This window comes from Coffea arabica, chromosome 2e, assembly GCF_036785885.1.
Source record: "Coffea arabica cultivar ET-39 chromosome 2e, Coffea Arabica ET-39 HiFi, whole genome shotgun sequence".
Taxonomy (NCBI): domain Eukaryota; kingdom Viridiplantae; phylum Streptophyta; class Magnoliopsida; order Gentianales; family Rubiaceae; genus Coffea; species Coffea arabica.
In genome coordinates this window covers 23,358,822-23,376,119 of record NC_092313.1, presented here as the reverse complement: position 1 = coordinate 23,376,119, position 17,298 = coordinate 23,358,822, and the positions used below count along the sequence as shown (strand labels likewise).

The 17,298-nt window shown below is 34.4% G+C and overlaps 1 protein-coding gene across 1 annotated transcript; it reads left to right on the top strand.

Moving 5' to 3' along the window:
• Positions 1-12,794: 12,794 nt before the first annotated feature.
• On the top strand, positions 12,795-14,548 carry LOC113728781 (phospholipase A(1) DAD1, chloroplastic-like). Its single transcript, XM_027253146.2, has one exon. The coding sequence runs from the start codon at positions 12,911-12,913 to the stop codon at positions 14,330-14,332; it is 1,422 nt and encodes a 473-aa protein (XP_027108947.2). The 5' UTR covers positions 12,795-12,910; the 3' UTR covers positions 14,333-14,548.
• Positions 14,549-17,298: the final 2,750 nt, after the last annotated feature.

Genomic DNA, 17,298 nt, shown 5'->3' with positions numbered 1-17,298 from the left:
TTTATTTTCTTTTCCTTTTTTGTTTTTGTTTTTGTTAATTTGGGGAGTTTTTTTTAACCACTTGTGAATTTTTCATAGAGAAGGATTGAGCTTGGGATCCTTGTGTATCAATATGGCAGCTCAATAGCTCTTGAAAAGAGAATAAAGAAGTCCCATAGAGAAGGATGCATCATATTCAAATCCATGCATTTGCATTTGTTCAAAATTTTGCTCTGGATTTCAGCAGAGTAAGTCCATCCATATAGAGAGTACTACTAGCATCTTTGCCAAAAAGATGAAAGGAAATCAATAATGTAAGCATGGAAGTTGATTTCTTTTTGCCATTCCATTAATAATGTGGCTTTCTTTTACTTTTGGTGTCATCATTTTCTAGCAACAAGGGAATGAAAACTTCCAACGGCAACAATTCATGTAATGTAATGACTAGTAGATATGGAAGAGAGTGGGAAGATCCTAAACCCGAAGTGCAGTGGAGCGAGAGATTGATCTCGTCATTTTTCACGGGATTGTGTTTCTTTAATATTTAATTTTTTTTTTGTTGATAAAGGAATCGCAACTGTTATCCGAGAGTGTGCTTACTCGTTACTCGAGAGTGTGCATTGAGTAAACTCAATCCCTGTACGACACGTGGAGGTCCCAAGAGCGAATCAAACTCGGATTGCAGAAGGCATGATACTAACTCTATCATTTCGACCAACTCAATATTTAATCCCGGCCCAACTCAATAGATAATGTTCTGATTGGGGTCGAAGCTAAAGACTCTATGGGCAGGATTTTACTTCCTTTGTTTCAACTGCGATTTTACCATTAGCACAAGAAACTTCAAATTTTCAAGAACTGTGTAAATTATGGAATTTAGACCAAAGTTAATCATTAAAATTTTGAGTTAATTGCACCGACAACCTCTCATACAACTCATAGTAGTGGACCAGTGGCTAGGGGGTAGACCGACCCCTGGCTAGAATGGCGAGGAAGCATTTCATGGAGCAGAGACAACCTGAATGAATTATTAAGCTGCACAAATTCCAGGTGTAAGTCAGTTATATATGCTGCATTTAAGGTGACCTTTGTCCAATTGGTCCGTTGATAGCAACCCATAGAGTCCATAACAACGACCCAACTGCAAACAATTTAAAATTGGGCCATACCTAATACTGTATAGTATACTAGTATACTATAGTATAGTGCAGCAAAGTTTTCTTTTTTTTTTTGAATAGCACCCAAAATTTTTTTTTTTTTTTTGCCCTTTTATTTTTGGGAAAATGACCTATTTCATCCCTTACATTTCGCAAAAATATTCTTTTCGTCCCTCACTTTTAAAATGAAGCAAATTCGTCCTTGACATTTAAAAATTAAAACTATTACATTCTTGAACCTAATTTTCAATCAAACCATCTAATAACACAGCAATAAATTTTGAAAATAGAATTGATAGATCATTCGGTCAACTTCATCATATTCACATGACATTTATTAAAGCAAAAAAATAAATATGATAACATAAAAGGCCATTCTTTGTCTTGGAATAGTAGAATTTTTTTTTTTTTGATAAATCTTTTCATGCACCATTAGTATATCCCCTTGCGAATCTAAATGTGTATCATAAATATAAAATTTGGTGTTTAAATTTAAATTTAAATGATATGACGGTACATAAAACCGTCAGTGTATACAATGATAATGTAGAAAAGATTAATCTTTCTTTTTTATGTTATAATTTTTTCTTTTTTCTTTTTAAGTTCATTAAATTTCACATGAATATCAAGTTGAGTTAACCAAGTGATCTTCCAATTACACCCCCAAAATTTGTAATCAGGTTGATTGGTGGTTTGATTCAGACTGAAATTTAGGTTTAGGGATGTAATAATTTCAGTTTTTAAATGTCAAGGATGAAATTGCTTCATTTCAAAAGTGAGGGACGAAAAGAATATTTTTGTGAAATGTGAAGGATGAAACCGATCATTTTCCCTTTATTTTTCTATACGTGCTGTTGCCATATAATTAGAAAGCACTAACTTACTTTTGCACTCTTAACATAGTCCTCCAGCTTTTTAATAACTGAAAACACTAAAAAGTGGGAAATGAATATAATAACAAGCTAACCGCAGAGCCAAAATCTCAGTGGCCACCAAAAATTCGGGAATTCAAATCTTACTTGCAATGAAAAAAATTCAAAGGAAGTGTCAGAGTATCCAAAGTAGCCTCTTTAAGCTCCTTTCCTGTACATTAGAATAGATTAAATTATAAAAAAATTATTGTTGCCGTAAAAAAAGTATATAATAACAATCTAACAATGTGTGCAAAAGTTTTGTGTGTGTGTGTGTAGGTAATTCACATCCAAAAGAAAATCTGACAGTTTTTTGTCCCAGTTCTAATTACAGATCTGATCTGACAAATGAACAAAATAATTAATGGTATTAAATCCACTCAAGACTTGTTCAGTAACCTATTTTAAAACTTTAATTAGTTCTAGCATTAATTTTTACTGCTACGTTTTCTTTCATCAGAAAGCTTCAGAATTTCCACAGAAGATGAAGTTCTAATCTGAGAAACCAATGCATAGATAGATATAGAGGCTAATCATGCAAGAGAAAGTAGTGACCACCAACTTTTTGGATGAAAAGCATCTGTAGACATTTAATGCTGCTGGAACTTGCTTCCATGTCGTATCCCCCAACAAATCAGCATTGCATATCGACAAATGATATATGTGTTGATCTCTCGGACAGGGAAATAGCCTTCAAAACAGTTTTTGTAATTAATAAAAAGGAACAGGCCGTTCTTGAATCTTGTCAACTACATCCAAATCTGCTTAATGGCAAGTATTTAAAGCAGAATTTCCCACAATTAATTAGGTGGCTCAATTATGTATGTTGACATAAATTTTTATGATGGTCAGATTTTATCATGTACAAAGAGGATCTTGAAATATAGAGTAAAATCTAAGCAAAATTTTTTCCCCTGCATAATCTTGAAATGTACAATAAAAAAAAAAAATCTGTGTACGGTTGTTGTTGGATGCAATCAGGGCCACAAGAAGCCGCAGCAGCCCTGATCTGTTTTCCCCACCAGACATGCAAGCATCAGAGCCGATGGAAGACTAGTATTTTTTGAAGTGTGAAAACCTAGCCACTTGAGGCCATTCAACTTCGGATATGGCCATTTTCAACACATAGTCCATATTTGGGCAAGATCACTCTAACATCTTCTAAAGTTGTTTAGTGCTCATCGCCGAATCAAATTTCTCTCGATCTTTCGATCGCCATCTGTTGCTGCGGCATAAATAATTGGGGCTAATCGTTAGCTGAAGTATCTACATCTAAAGCTGCATCCTGACAATTGAGATCTCCAAGTAGGGTCCTTGCAGTGTCTATGAGCGATTTAGTTTTTAAGCTAGATTTGTATTGATTGTTCAAGAAGGGAAGTCGTATGAATTCACCAAACATCCCAAAAAAAAAAATCTCTTTCCAACAGAAAGGAAAAAAAAAAAATTCATCCTTGACCAAAACAAGTTTCCTAACATTGCCAAAATTTGGTACACTAGCACTGACATGCAGAGATACTTCTTCTCCCAAAAACACTCCTTAGATTATTTGAATTTTTTGTGGTGATGATGTATTATATGAGATGGCAATATGGTTGGAAATATATCTCTTTGGTGGCCCTCAGCATTGGCATGTGAAGCAATGGATTTTAAGCAAGTCAAAGATCACACAATGTTGATGGCAATGCATTCAGATGTATTTATTTTTCCTTTGATGAGACGTTATCAACAATTATCAGGAAATATGAAGGCGACATTTAAGTCATATAGCAGCAATACATAACCAATTTACATCATTTTAAACGTCACGTCATGTATAGGACCTGTCAAAATTTGTTCTTATTTACTTTATGTTCAAAATGAGTTACACATTCAAGAAATGAATATACATCTTGTGGAATTGGACACAATTGACATAAATGATTGACCTGAACTAATGATTGAAGATTTTTTTGGTAGAAAGTAAATGAAGGAAGATTTTCGGGTTTGTTTGGATAGAGTATTATTTGAAATACTATTTAAAATAATTACTGTATCACTTTCTGTGATGTGATGTATGTGAAATAAAAAGGTGATTGGAAATATAAAAAGGTAGGTTGGAAAATGTATTTATGATGTAAAGGCTTTATGCAGATAATTTGATTTTTCTTCAAAAAATCGATGGAAATGGCCCGTGCAATAGATCCAAATCGAGATAGTCATTGGTTTAATGCGAAAAAGGGAGCGAACATTAAAAAGAACATCAATAAGAGCTCAACCCAGCTTGTGATCTCCAATATATCTTTTTCAGCTAATATATATAAATATATATCCTATGATGCTTTAATCAAATTCCCAAAAAAGCCCTAACTTGGGGAGCGCAATGAACCAAGTTTGATATCTGGGAGATCATTTATATCGCCTATCAACCCACCCTTATTGGTCTATTTGGCTATTTTCTTTATTGTCGTTCTCTTTCTGCTGATGTGCAGAAATTGAGATTAGCACTTGCGTTTGCATATGCATCAATGATTTCTTTTCTTTCATTTGCATCAATGATTGATGCATTTTTCAGGCAACCAAACAGTTTCTTCTACAACGGCCACTAGATTAATACGTTAAAGCCACTTATGAATTCCAGAGAAAATTTGTTACTACATCCCTCACCATAAGCTGGAATTCTTGGAAGGCATGAACCGAAGGAGACGAACTCTAATGGCTATTAATATGGTCGTGTGATAATGTGAGGGAAAACGTACGTATCATTAACGTTGAAAAAAGAAAACGACAATGTTAGGGAAATATCTAGAGACAAAATGTACGCATAACATTAATTGACGCAGATTCGGGTGCATTTTAATTTTCACAGTACGTATCATTTGATGCCAAATTACATGAGAACTTGAGAAGAGTCCAAAAAAAATCAATTTTCCCAGAAGGTTGACTATGGATATTGATTTTCTGAGGAAAACAAGACCAATTCGCGCTGGCAAATATCCCCCAGCAATTCCATCATATGACAGGAGAAATTTGAAAAAAAGAATAAAACAAAGAAATTTCTAGTAAGCGATGCGGTTGGAGGCATGCACGCATGATCATGGGACAATAAGCGTTTTATCTTTTAAATATTCTTCGAGTTTTATACTGTAATATTCTCTTGACTTTTAGATTGTAGTATCTAGTTCTGTTCTTCACAGCTGTGTTTGTATCCATGTATGATTGATGTAATTTCTATTATTAATATAAATTTAATGAATGATGCTGTTTTTATCCAAAAGATATACATATATATATATATATATCATAGCCTGCGAGTTGTTATTCAACAATCGTTTGGATTGTTGGCAATCACCAATGATTTAAAATCTTGGTGGTATAAAAAGTTAAGAGTTAAATCTTACCTGATTTTATCACAATATGATTTCTCCAAATTCATACGGATGCATAATATATCGGTCAATAATATTTTTCCAAATTCATATAGATGCGTAATACATCGGTTTGATTCCCATTGGGTATGTCCCCTAGATAAAACAAATGGTGTCAATTGACAAAAAAAAAAAAAAAAAAGGGAAAAAAGGTTGCAAGTTGTCCAAATTTAACTTGCCCATCAATTCCTGCCCTCGTGTGCATGTCCCCCAGATAAAACAAGTTGCATCTACCCATACCATGTCGGATATCTACATGATCTTAATTCTCAATTATCAGTGATGCAGTTATCATTTTTGTGGCCCTTCCTTGCTTGAACATTATTTCTCTCGAGCAAAAATTGTTAAAAATGTCCTTTATATGTTACAAAGTGAATTTTTTCATCCTTTACTTTTTAAATATTAACTTTACAACCAACCTAAGTTTTCGATTACTTTTTAATTTGAAATCACCACGTGACCCACATACACTTATTTTTTATGTACAAAAAAAAGGTCAAATTTCATTTTTTTTGTAGTAAAAATGAATATAAATTGGATCAGATTTCATTTTCTTAAGGAAAAAATGAATATGATCTAGGTCAAATCTTATTTTTTGGAACAAAAATGAATATAAAAATGGATCATTTGTTTAACTATAAATGAGATCTAACTTTTTTACTCCTAAAAAATTATTGATCATGTGTGAGTCACGTGATGGATTTAGGATAAAAAATAATTGAAAACTTAGGACGTAAAGTTACTATTTTAAAAGTGAATGACAAAAAAATTCATATGATTTAATAAAATGTGAATAACATTTTCAATGACGTTCTCTTCTCTTAATAAGTCAGTTATTTATTCGACCTTGAATATGTACTTTGTAAAGAAGGTATGACTAAGTTTGACTTTTACTGTTGCCAAGGGGGCATTCTTTATGTTCCTTTCTTTGGCGACCCATTCTGCTGTTTGAAAACTCTCATGTTTCGTGCAGCAGTGGATAGCAAACATGGCGTCCGGAAGAAGAAGGAAAACTGGGAACTGAGCATAGCATGGAAATTTGACCAGTCCATCTTCATATAGCCTAGTGTATAGCATTGACTCATATGTATAGCTCACGTAGTTTGTAGCAACAACATGATTGGTGCTTCTGGCTTATCCAACATGATTGCAAGAACAACAAATCCGTATGTGATTCAATAAAAAAAAAAGTTGACTCTTTTTTGTTATATATTCCCTATTGCTGCATAGAACATAAATATATTTGATTACCAAAAAGACGTTGTTAATGAAGAAGTAGCGAGTTGCTGGTGGTATAGTTTCATTGAGCATTGCAGTAGTGCGACCATTTCATGAATGTGCATGGATGGATCTACTCAATGCAATCGGTAGAAACTAGAAACCAACTTTCAAAGAAATCTATATATAGTCCACAGACTCAATTCATTATCCCGATTGGAAACCAATTGTTGGCTTTTCAAGAAACACACTCTGTTCCTCACCGGAAGGCACAATTCTCACAAAATAGTTTTTGCATAATTTGTTTGATGATTAATTCGTTTAACTTTTTTAGCCCATCGAATCTCACCTTGCCGTCAGGGAATCTGAGGACAGTGTATCGGATTATTCATCAAACATGGAGCTACGCGATCTTGCTATCTGCATCACCAAATAAGGCTGAGCTTTTATAAACGAAAGAAGATGAAAAGAATAGGATTAATTCCATTTTGCACACCCGAATTTATACCACTTTCTTATTTTGCATCTTAAATTTTAATTTTAAATACTTTACATTCTAAACCCTCAATTTTAAACACTTTAAACCCTAAATTTTCAAGTTTGTCCCATTGATGCCCAACAATGATAATATTTACAAAAATTAACAAGACAAAGGACTACGAAAATTAATAAAAATGTATCATTTTGTTCTAACTATGGTCCATTGACTCCTTTGGACTGCTTTTAACATATTGTCATTGATTTATGTAGTCGCAAATCGCTAATATTATTAGCAAAATTAACAAGATAAAAGACGGTGTAAATTAATGACAATATATATATACCACTTTGTCATAGCTGTGATACCTTGGTTTCTTTTGACCATTTTCAGTAAATTATCATTTATTTGTAGAGTCCTTTATGCAATTGATTTTGCTAATGTTCTCATTGATTGGACTTATATGCGATAAATTTAAAAGTTTAGGGCGCAGAATATTTAAAATTAAGAGTTTAAGGTATAAAGTATTCAAAATTGAAATTTAGATTATAAAGTGAAAAAATGATACAAATTTAAGGTGCAAAGTGAAGTTAAGCCCAAAAAAGTATAATACATGGAGCTAAGATTGTCTTCTTTTTTTTTTTATTCTTGAACTCAATACAAGAGGAGGGAAATCGTATCCTTTTATTTTATGTTGTCATTAGTGGAGATGAATGGAAAACACAATTTAATCTTAAACTAAACTATTCGAAAATACTGGACATACGAAGGCCTCGTTAAAGAATTTTTAATTGCTTGCCCTTTTTTACCTTTTTATTGCCATCTAATTTGGCATCAAGGCCAATAATTATGGCTCTCTTTAGCGCAGAAAAGAATATGTTGATCAGTTTGTTTTAAGTTGTTATCATCCAAAGATCACTATGTTTATAAAATCTTGTCCATTAGTGAAAGTCAAAAGTAATCGAAATCACCTATTTCACAAAAGTTATATATATATATATATATGTGTGTGTGTGTGTAGGGGTGGGTGCGGGTCGGGTACCCGCTCCATTCACCATTTGGATGACCCGACCCGCACCTTGTGGGTCAGTCATTTTCTGACCCTTACCCGCCCCGCATATCAGCTGGTACCTATAACGGATACCCGCTGAGATAGGGTCGGATCAGCGGGTACCCGCCCCGCCCCGTTTATCATTTAATTTTTTTTAAAAAAATGATTTATACCAATTTAATTTTATATTTTATACATTCATCTAAGATTTAATATTTTTTTTTTCTAAAAAAAGGTTTCCCACCAAGAAACAAGCATATGAAGAGAATATAAGATAAAGGAAAAAAATTAAAAAAATTCAAAATCAATAAAAGTTTGAAATAAGTAGCACAATTTTTAATATATATGTTCCACATTAATAAAACTTTTTTCTATAAAATATAAGATCATGGCCTTTACAAATGAATCTTGTAAATAAACTATAGTCTCTCATATTTGTAATGCAATTTGTTCAATAAAATTACTTATTTAGTTCTAACTTATTATTTTATAGTGTGTGTATAAAAAAAAAAAAAAAATATATATATATATATATATATATGCGGGGCGGATCGGGTACCCGTGAGTTTTTAATTATGTGACTCTAACCCGCCCCGCATCTTAGCGGATACCCGACCCTCTTTTTACCCGATCAAATAATAAAAATCGGATATCCTAATTTTCGGATCGGATCAGATCGGATATGATGGGTTTTCGGGTTAGCGGATAATTTTGCCCACCCCTTTGTGTGTGTGTGTGTATTATGAAATGTGATATGTTCACTTCTATATTGGCCTCGTTGAATTACTTCCATCTTGTTGATCTAATTTAGTAATGTCGAATAAGCTCCCACCATTTTCTTCATGATTTTCAATTCTATAATTGTTTTCAAAGTATGAGGGCTTTTTAGTTATTTAAATTACAAAAGTATTGGAAGAGAGTGAATTAGGCTAAAATAGTAGGCGAATTTCTACCTCTCTTTCTCAAAAACTTTTTTTTTTTAAAAAAAAAATTTGTTATAGATCAAGTTAGCTTGAAAATAATATGTAATTTTAAGTTCTTTCAAGGAAGGATAGATCAGGATTGCTATAAAAAGCACTACATTTAAACCTCTCAAATTGTGCACGTAGCAGAAAAGACCAACAAAAATACAAAGACCAACAGAATACAATATGTGGTGGAGTAATCGTTCCTGATGCTTTATTGTATTTAGTCTAAAATAACATCATCTCATGGGACACTAATAAGATTGTACTTTCGATTCCATAATGCACTGTGGGTTACATAACATTGAGTAAAACGCATGCACGTTGGAATGCCAATAAGATGGTGCGTTGTTTAGCTGTTTATGCAAAATCAACCACCAGTTTGGAATCCTTAATAGAAAGCCGCCCATCATATATTTTGTTCATTCATTCGTGTTGGAAGATTTTCATCAAGTTTCAAAATAAAAATGATACAGGATTAATTACTATTGTTATCAAACAATAGTAAAAGGCATGCACTTATTAGCAGCTCAGGAGGATGAGACAATAATTAAACGATGATTATTTTCATAACTACATGCATGAGTAATTTTATGAAACTTTGAAACGTGACAGTAGTGTTATCTGTTATTGGTTTTTCAGATTTGAAGAAAATCCCTTTATCTGTTGCATGTTTTTCATGTATTTACTATCATTAGTGTAGCTTTCTTGAATAAGTAGAATTCTCTTGTTCATAATAAATAAACAAAAATTTAAAGCATGCATCAGACAATTGCCCATGCATGGTTTAAATCTTCGTGTTTGTGCGTTTGATCCTCAAGCATACGATCGACCGGAAACATAGAAATGACTACTCATTCATGCAATCAAAACATGACAGAATTAGAAATCCAGTTTTGAAAAAACCAGCTGTATAAGTCCATTGACATCATTCCCAGAAACCCTAAATGTAGAAATCGCAACTTTAGCACATGCACATTCGAGACATGAAATTCGCGTGTAAAATCAGGATCAGTTCATCATCTTTTGCTTTTCCTGTGGAAATTGGATTCTATGTCTTCTAAGAATGTATATTGCATTAATCCTGCGAATTAGCCATCTTACATGGTACATATTTGAGGAGGACACCGGGGTCCCAATATAAAAGTGCCAGTTATATTGCATGAGGAAGCACAAAAAGACAATTAATTAGCACTCAGTACCATATGTTCTTCCTGTTGTAATGCAGAGAAAACTACTGTTTGCCTCACATTGCTTGTTAACAACTTGTTTTACCTTCTCTGGCCTCCTATATGAATAGTGTTTTTGGAAGAGATAAGGCATTTGCCCCAAAAACAGAAGTTCAAAATACAAAACGTGGAGTAAAAGCACATGCACAATTTGGCACGAGGCATTTAGCCTCGTTTATCTTTGCATTATATATTACGTTAAATAACTTTAAACCCCATGAGAAAGAGGGATGTTTCATAACCTTGTTCGTCCCAACCAGTCTCGTGCCCATCTCAGCATTAATTTCATCGTTTCCTTCATATGATATTAGTGCCCAAAGATCGACCCATAGTTTGAATTTGTGGCCATGTGTGGAAATGCAAATCCACATGTGTGCATCGATTGCCAATTTGGCACGAGGCATTTGTGTCCAATTTACTTTTCTTTCTTTGTATCGATTGCCCTTTGCTTGAAAAAAATGTCCAATTAAGGCCGTGTCTTGCCAAAACTCTATACATACCGTTTGATTAAAAATAATTCTTTTGCGTCCATCACCCAGTCGAAGCCATATGGTTTGAATTTTCCAATAAAAAAAGAGCTTTTTCGAACCCTAGAATGTATGTGTGTGTGTGTGTGTTTTACTTTACCAAATACCTTTCCTACTCTATTGTATGCTATTTATACATACCAAGTGGTATAATGAGAACTGTTTTCATAAAATGATGAACATTGTTTGGAAATAGAACATTGAGCTTCTAGCGTGAACCTTGGGGAAGCTTTTACTTAAAAGTATTTTATGCATAAACGAGGGAAGAGGCTGACAATAATCAAAGATGTCGTCATCTAAGCTTTCACGATTGACTAAGTGCACACAAGTTGAACTAAAACCCTCGAGTCGATCTTATAGCACATACTTACAGTATATACACTTTTACGGTTAGGTGCATGTGTGTTATGCATCCAACGGTAAAAATATATACACTATCAATGCATAAAAAATTAATCTGAAACCCTTTTACATTTTAAAAGCACGTTCGCTCCGTGAAACTTGAGCAATATCATTTTAGACATAAACTTTTATTCCAAATAAAAATTCACACGTCAAATCAAACTTGTATCTTTCTCTAATTTATTTTTTTGAGACAAACCAAAATTATGTCTTAAAATGTAGTTTGGTGTATTAAAATCTATGCACTACATAAATAAACACAAAAAATATATATATATATATACTAATAATACTCCCTGCATCCCATTCAAAGTGACATACTTTTCATTTTGAATTATCTCAAAATGTTTGTCATCTTTTCAAAATCAAAGTTACTTTTGATATTTTTTTCCAATGTTATCCACATTTTTATCTATATTCCATATTAAATTCACATTTGAATTTTGAATTTTGAATTTTTGAGGGTAACTTTGAAAATAAATCTATTAACATTACTATCAAGTCACTATTTTAAAAAATTGGAATCTTGAAATGTGATAAATAATTTCAGATGGAGAGTGGTTAATTAGGTAGACACGAAGCCTAGTTCCATATTTTGCGGAATCTGAACTACTTCACTGACTTGGAAAAACGGCTGGAAATATTACGCGTCACTCCTCTCTGGTGCTTGGCCCAGTCGGTTGTGGTCTGCTGGTTACTACAATGAATTAACCAATCAAACATTTTGCCTCATCAAAATTTTTGCGGCTAAGTCAAAAGTCAAAGCTCTCCGGCCTAGATAGCGGATTCGATGTAGACCGTCCGATGTGACTCAGGCTGCACAACGGCAATTCGTTTTTTGATTTGAAGTTGTTTAATTCTATTTTACTTTAAGCCCTACATGAACTCTGATTTGGATCCCCACTACCCATAATGCAGTTTTTCTCTTCTTTTTTTTTTGAAAAAAAAATTGAATGAATTCGACTTCAATCACCACCATGAATCAGTCAAAACACATCTTCAAAATTATAGATTATGCACATGAGTTTTATAAATCAGTTATCAATACAATCGTCATATCGATTCGAGAACACATAATCTTTTGTGAGAAAGTGATCCGTCCATAGCAACTAAAACAACTCTGTGTTGATGCAATCTTTCTAGTTGAGTTATAAAATTCATAACATTTATGGACACAAAAATCTTTTGTCTCCATCAACCGTACATTATACATCTTTTCTTCCCTCCTCTCCATTCCTACCATTCCTTCCGTTCCTTTGCCTGATAATCCTACAACATACAAAATTAGATACAAATACTCTGGCCTTTCATCTGACTGTATTAATGAATACTATTCACCAATACCATAACTAGATTAAATGCCATGTCATATACATACGACAATGCCCTTCTCCATGTCTATACTTTTTCCAGTTATAAAAGCCCCCTTAATAGAGTGAAAAGAATGCACCAACATCACCTAGTGAACTTTGCCACCCTTAGCATTTAGTCTCCCTAGCCTCTAGCAATCCTCCTACAGCTTGGGAAAGAATCAATGAATCCCACACAGCTTATTTTCTTATCATAATTCCTTTACTACAGTTCACTACATGGTACCAAGTCCTTTTTTTCAATTCAATCAAAAAATTAAAAGAAAAATGAGGCTCTCATCCCCACTTGAGCCAGTAACAACCCCATGCATTTCCAAACCAAGTCCAAAATTATCGTTTCCATGCAACAGTAGCCTTGCCACTCTACCTTCTAGATCAATTACCAAAAGCCTGAGCATGGACAACGTCCAAGCTTCAAACTACATAGAACTCGACAGTGGCTCAGCCTCAACATCAGCATCGTCTTCATCATCTTGGACGTTGCCCACAAGACCGGGCAGCATCGGCGCAAGTTGGATGGATATACAAGGAATGAAGAACTGGGAAGGTTTGTTAGACCCTCTTGACAATAATTTGCGAGGTGAAATCATTCGATATGGCCATTTTGTCGAAGCTGCCTATCGATCATGCGAGTTTGAGCCCTCATCACCTTCCTATTCCAAGTGCCGATTCTCCAAGAGAAAGTTACTAGTCCAATCTGGGTTTTCTGAGACTGGCTACAGAATTACTGAGAATCTACATGCCACATCAGGAATCCAGCTGCCGGGGTGGATTGAGAAGGCGCCCAGTTGGATTTCAATGCGGTCTAGTTGGATCGGCTACGTCGCGGTTTGCCAGGACAAGAGAGTAATTTCCAAGCTTGGCCGGAGAGACGTGGTGATAGCCCTTCGCGGGACTGTCACGTGTCTCGAGTGGCTTGAGAATCTAAGAGCAACTCTAACTCCTCTCTCCAATGATAATGCAGCCTCAGAAGTCGGCGCAAATGATTACTCCTCTTGCCCAATGGTGGAAAGCGGTTTCTTGAGTCTATATACTTCAAGAGTGGGAACATCCCCAAGCCTGCAAGATTTGGTGAGGCAAGAAAGCGGCAGGATTCTTGAAACTTATGGCGATGAACCCTTAAGTTTCACCATCACCGGCCATTCTTTAGGGGCAGCACTTGCAACCCTTGCGGCCTATGATATCAAAGAAACCTTCAAATGTGAACCCCTTGTGACGGTTATCTCCTTTGGTGGTCCAAGAGTTGGGAACCAAAGCTTCAGATGTCACCTTGAAGAACAAGGCACTAAAGTCTTACGTATAGTAAATTCAGACGATCTAATAACTAAGATGCCTGGTTTTGTGATCGATAATAATGAAGATAATTTGACTAAACATAATAATGAATCTGCACCGGCAGGCCAGATGGTAAAACTCTTGAGTTGGATCCAAAAAATTGTGGAAGATAGCCAATGGGTGTATGCTGATGTGGGATGCGAGCTCCGCCTAAGCAGCCGTGATTCACCTTATGTGAATGGCTTCGACTTTGCATCATGCCACGAGCTCAAGACATATCTACACTTGGTTAATGGATTTGTCAGCTCAAATTGTCCAATAAGAGCCACGGCCAGAAAATTGATCAACAAATCTCTTGTACCATGATCTGTTAAAACCAATGGGAATATTCCTTTTTTTTTTAAAAGGATAGAAAGCAGACATTGAGGGAGATAACATTTAAAGAAAATCTCTTTCAGCATGGAAATGCATGAGCTGGGGACCTTGGGGTAGTTGTACGGAAGGTCCAAAAGTCTCTGGGTACTTAACATAAGTACTACTTTTTCTGGATTAATGGAAGGACTGACAAAGTCTCATTTACTACTTGTGGGGTGGCAAAATTAAGTTTCTTTAGCGGAGAAAGAGTGGAGACTTGAAACCTAGTTGCAAAGTTTTGGATTTACAACCGCAGAAATATATATATATATATATATATATATATATATATATATATATATATATATATATATATATATATATATATATATATATATATATAAATGTACTTCTTGGAAGAAAAAAAAAAAGAAATTTACATTCATATGTAAATCAAATTCTGTTGACTAGATCATGGAGTTGTAGGTTGTTTTGCTAGATTTAATGGATTCAAAGATGTTTTACCAGTGTAATTGCACAAACCAATTCCCTTATTTTTCTGTGTTCAAGAATGAAGTGCAGGGGAAACCTAAAAAAAATCTGGTTGCCGGACTTAAAATGCACCAGTTTGTTTTACATGGGAAAGAAGATAATCTTTGAAATACATTCAATCATGCAGCCTAGTTAATGTTGGAGGGGGGATCCAAATGCCAATTCAAAGATGTCCTTCACTGGCATTCCTACTTTCTTTCTACTTAAAATGGTGAGGCCGCACAACCACACAACATCTACTTTGGTGACTGTGATCGAGTTCACAAACCACCGAAAGTTAGGTGGCTTAATTTCATGGTTTAGTTACAAAGCCCGGAGAAAGAGTGTAAAGAGTGCGAATTTCTGAATGGTCTTTTAGTTGATCCTAGGCCTTGGATAAAAGGCACATATTCAACCACCCACCAAAAATTATTTATGAGATCTTTCCATTTTCCCCTAAATATTGATCTTCTAGGTGAGAATTGTGACTTGGTCTCCTCAAATAGGGCAAAAATTGGTCAACAATTTATGGGGAACCTATTCTATGGGGTGGCCCAATTGAGTCGGGGGATCTGAAGGGACTAAACCACCATCAGATTAAACGGGTGCACCACATACCCGTATGGATTTAGAACAAATCTCATATTGAGGCACCTTGATGGAAGGCAAGATTTGAACCCTTGACCTCCCATCCCACAATTAATGTGGTAGCCAATCCTTGATGGAAGGCAAGATTTACACATTTTTATAGTGCACCAATCTAGAGGATGATGTATACATATGCTAAGAAAGTGGTTGTAGTTGTATCCATTTTTTTTTCAGTAATTAGACACATGCAAGTGTTTTTTGTAGTTTCCATCTATGTTTTCAGCATTTTCTCACACTTTCTGTCTTACCATCTATTATATTGTCATGTGTCCTTCGAAAGAATCTCATTTTAACTCAAAATTTTTTTTTTCGAAAGTTCCAATTACTATTAAGAGAGTAAAAAACTTTTGTTCATGGAAGCAACAGTGGATGCCAGCTGAAGCCCCTCCGCATCATGGGAGAGGGGAAAAATAGTATTCTGCTTTAGACATAAAGACATACTAGAATGTGAAACAGGATAGAGAATCCATATCTGTCGTCTGCTGATAGGATGCATAAATTAAATTGAGAACCAATGAATCATTTATACCATGAATATTCCCAGAAATGATTGATATCATTACTTGCAAAGACTAGAGCATGAAGTTCACGGCCTGGCAGCTTTATTTGGGTTGAAAGCTTGCTGGATGCCTGGCTTCATCCTGAGGTAAATGATCTACCCAGCCAATATCATTTTCTTCCAGTGGTTTGATTGATATGTGCCAATATCATTTTCGTTACAGTCCCACGCATGATTGCACTTTCATGGTTATCTACTTATTATCTGTTCTTTTGATATGTTCGACTTTTCACAGCATCCAAATCATTCATTTCTACCTCCGATAAACAAAAAGAAAACAGAGGTCACAGACCAACGTCATGTATGATCCAACCAACGTAAGCTAAAATCAATTATCTTTCCAATCAAGCAACACAAAGATTTAGCCATGGCACCGCTTCGAAACGTTCAACGAACTTTGTTTGGGTTGCAAGCTTTTGAAATTTTCGTAGAAAAAATATTTGATAGGGATATGATATGTGTAAAATAAAAAGGTAATTGAAAAATGTTTCAAGAGAATTTTTCTCACAATCCAAATAAGGGAGCCACCAATTTTGAAGTCTGACCAATAATTTTAAGTGTCAGTTTGGGGTTGATGGGTGAGATTTAAAAAGCACGGAGAAGGAAGGGGGATTTGAACCCGAAAACTTTTTTAAGTCTTGGGATCTCTAATTTAACCACTAGACCAATGTTTCTTCATTCAATAATTAAGTGTTTATAATATTGAATAATGTGTAATTTTTAAATATTTTAGATATGTTTATCTCTTTATTAAGTTCATAATATAGAATAAAATAATTAAATTAAATTTTTTATTTTTTTAAAACATAAAAGTTATTCTAAAAATACCAAATCTAAACTTTTGCTAGAGGTGCTTCTAACACCAAAAATTCTACTTCCAATGAGATGATGTTTAACAAAAATCTCAAAAGTAATTTCATCACCAAAAGTACTTTTTTTTTTTTTTGAAGACAAGCACCACACTCAAGCAATTGTGCTGATATGTAAATATCAAATGGAACACTATAACTACCAACAAGAGTAATTATGAGAAGAGTTGATATCCCAAAGTTAAATCAACCAAGCTTCTTATAACATAAGAACCAATTACACAGATAAATAAATCAACCAAGTGTCTTACATCAAAGTCCAAATTCGACAGATATTATAGGACGATTTGCACAAAGAAAATGCACTTCCTGTCAAAACTAGGGCCATATATGGATAAGCTTTGAAGCGCCCATCAGTCCCTTCATAACTA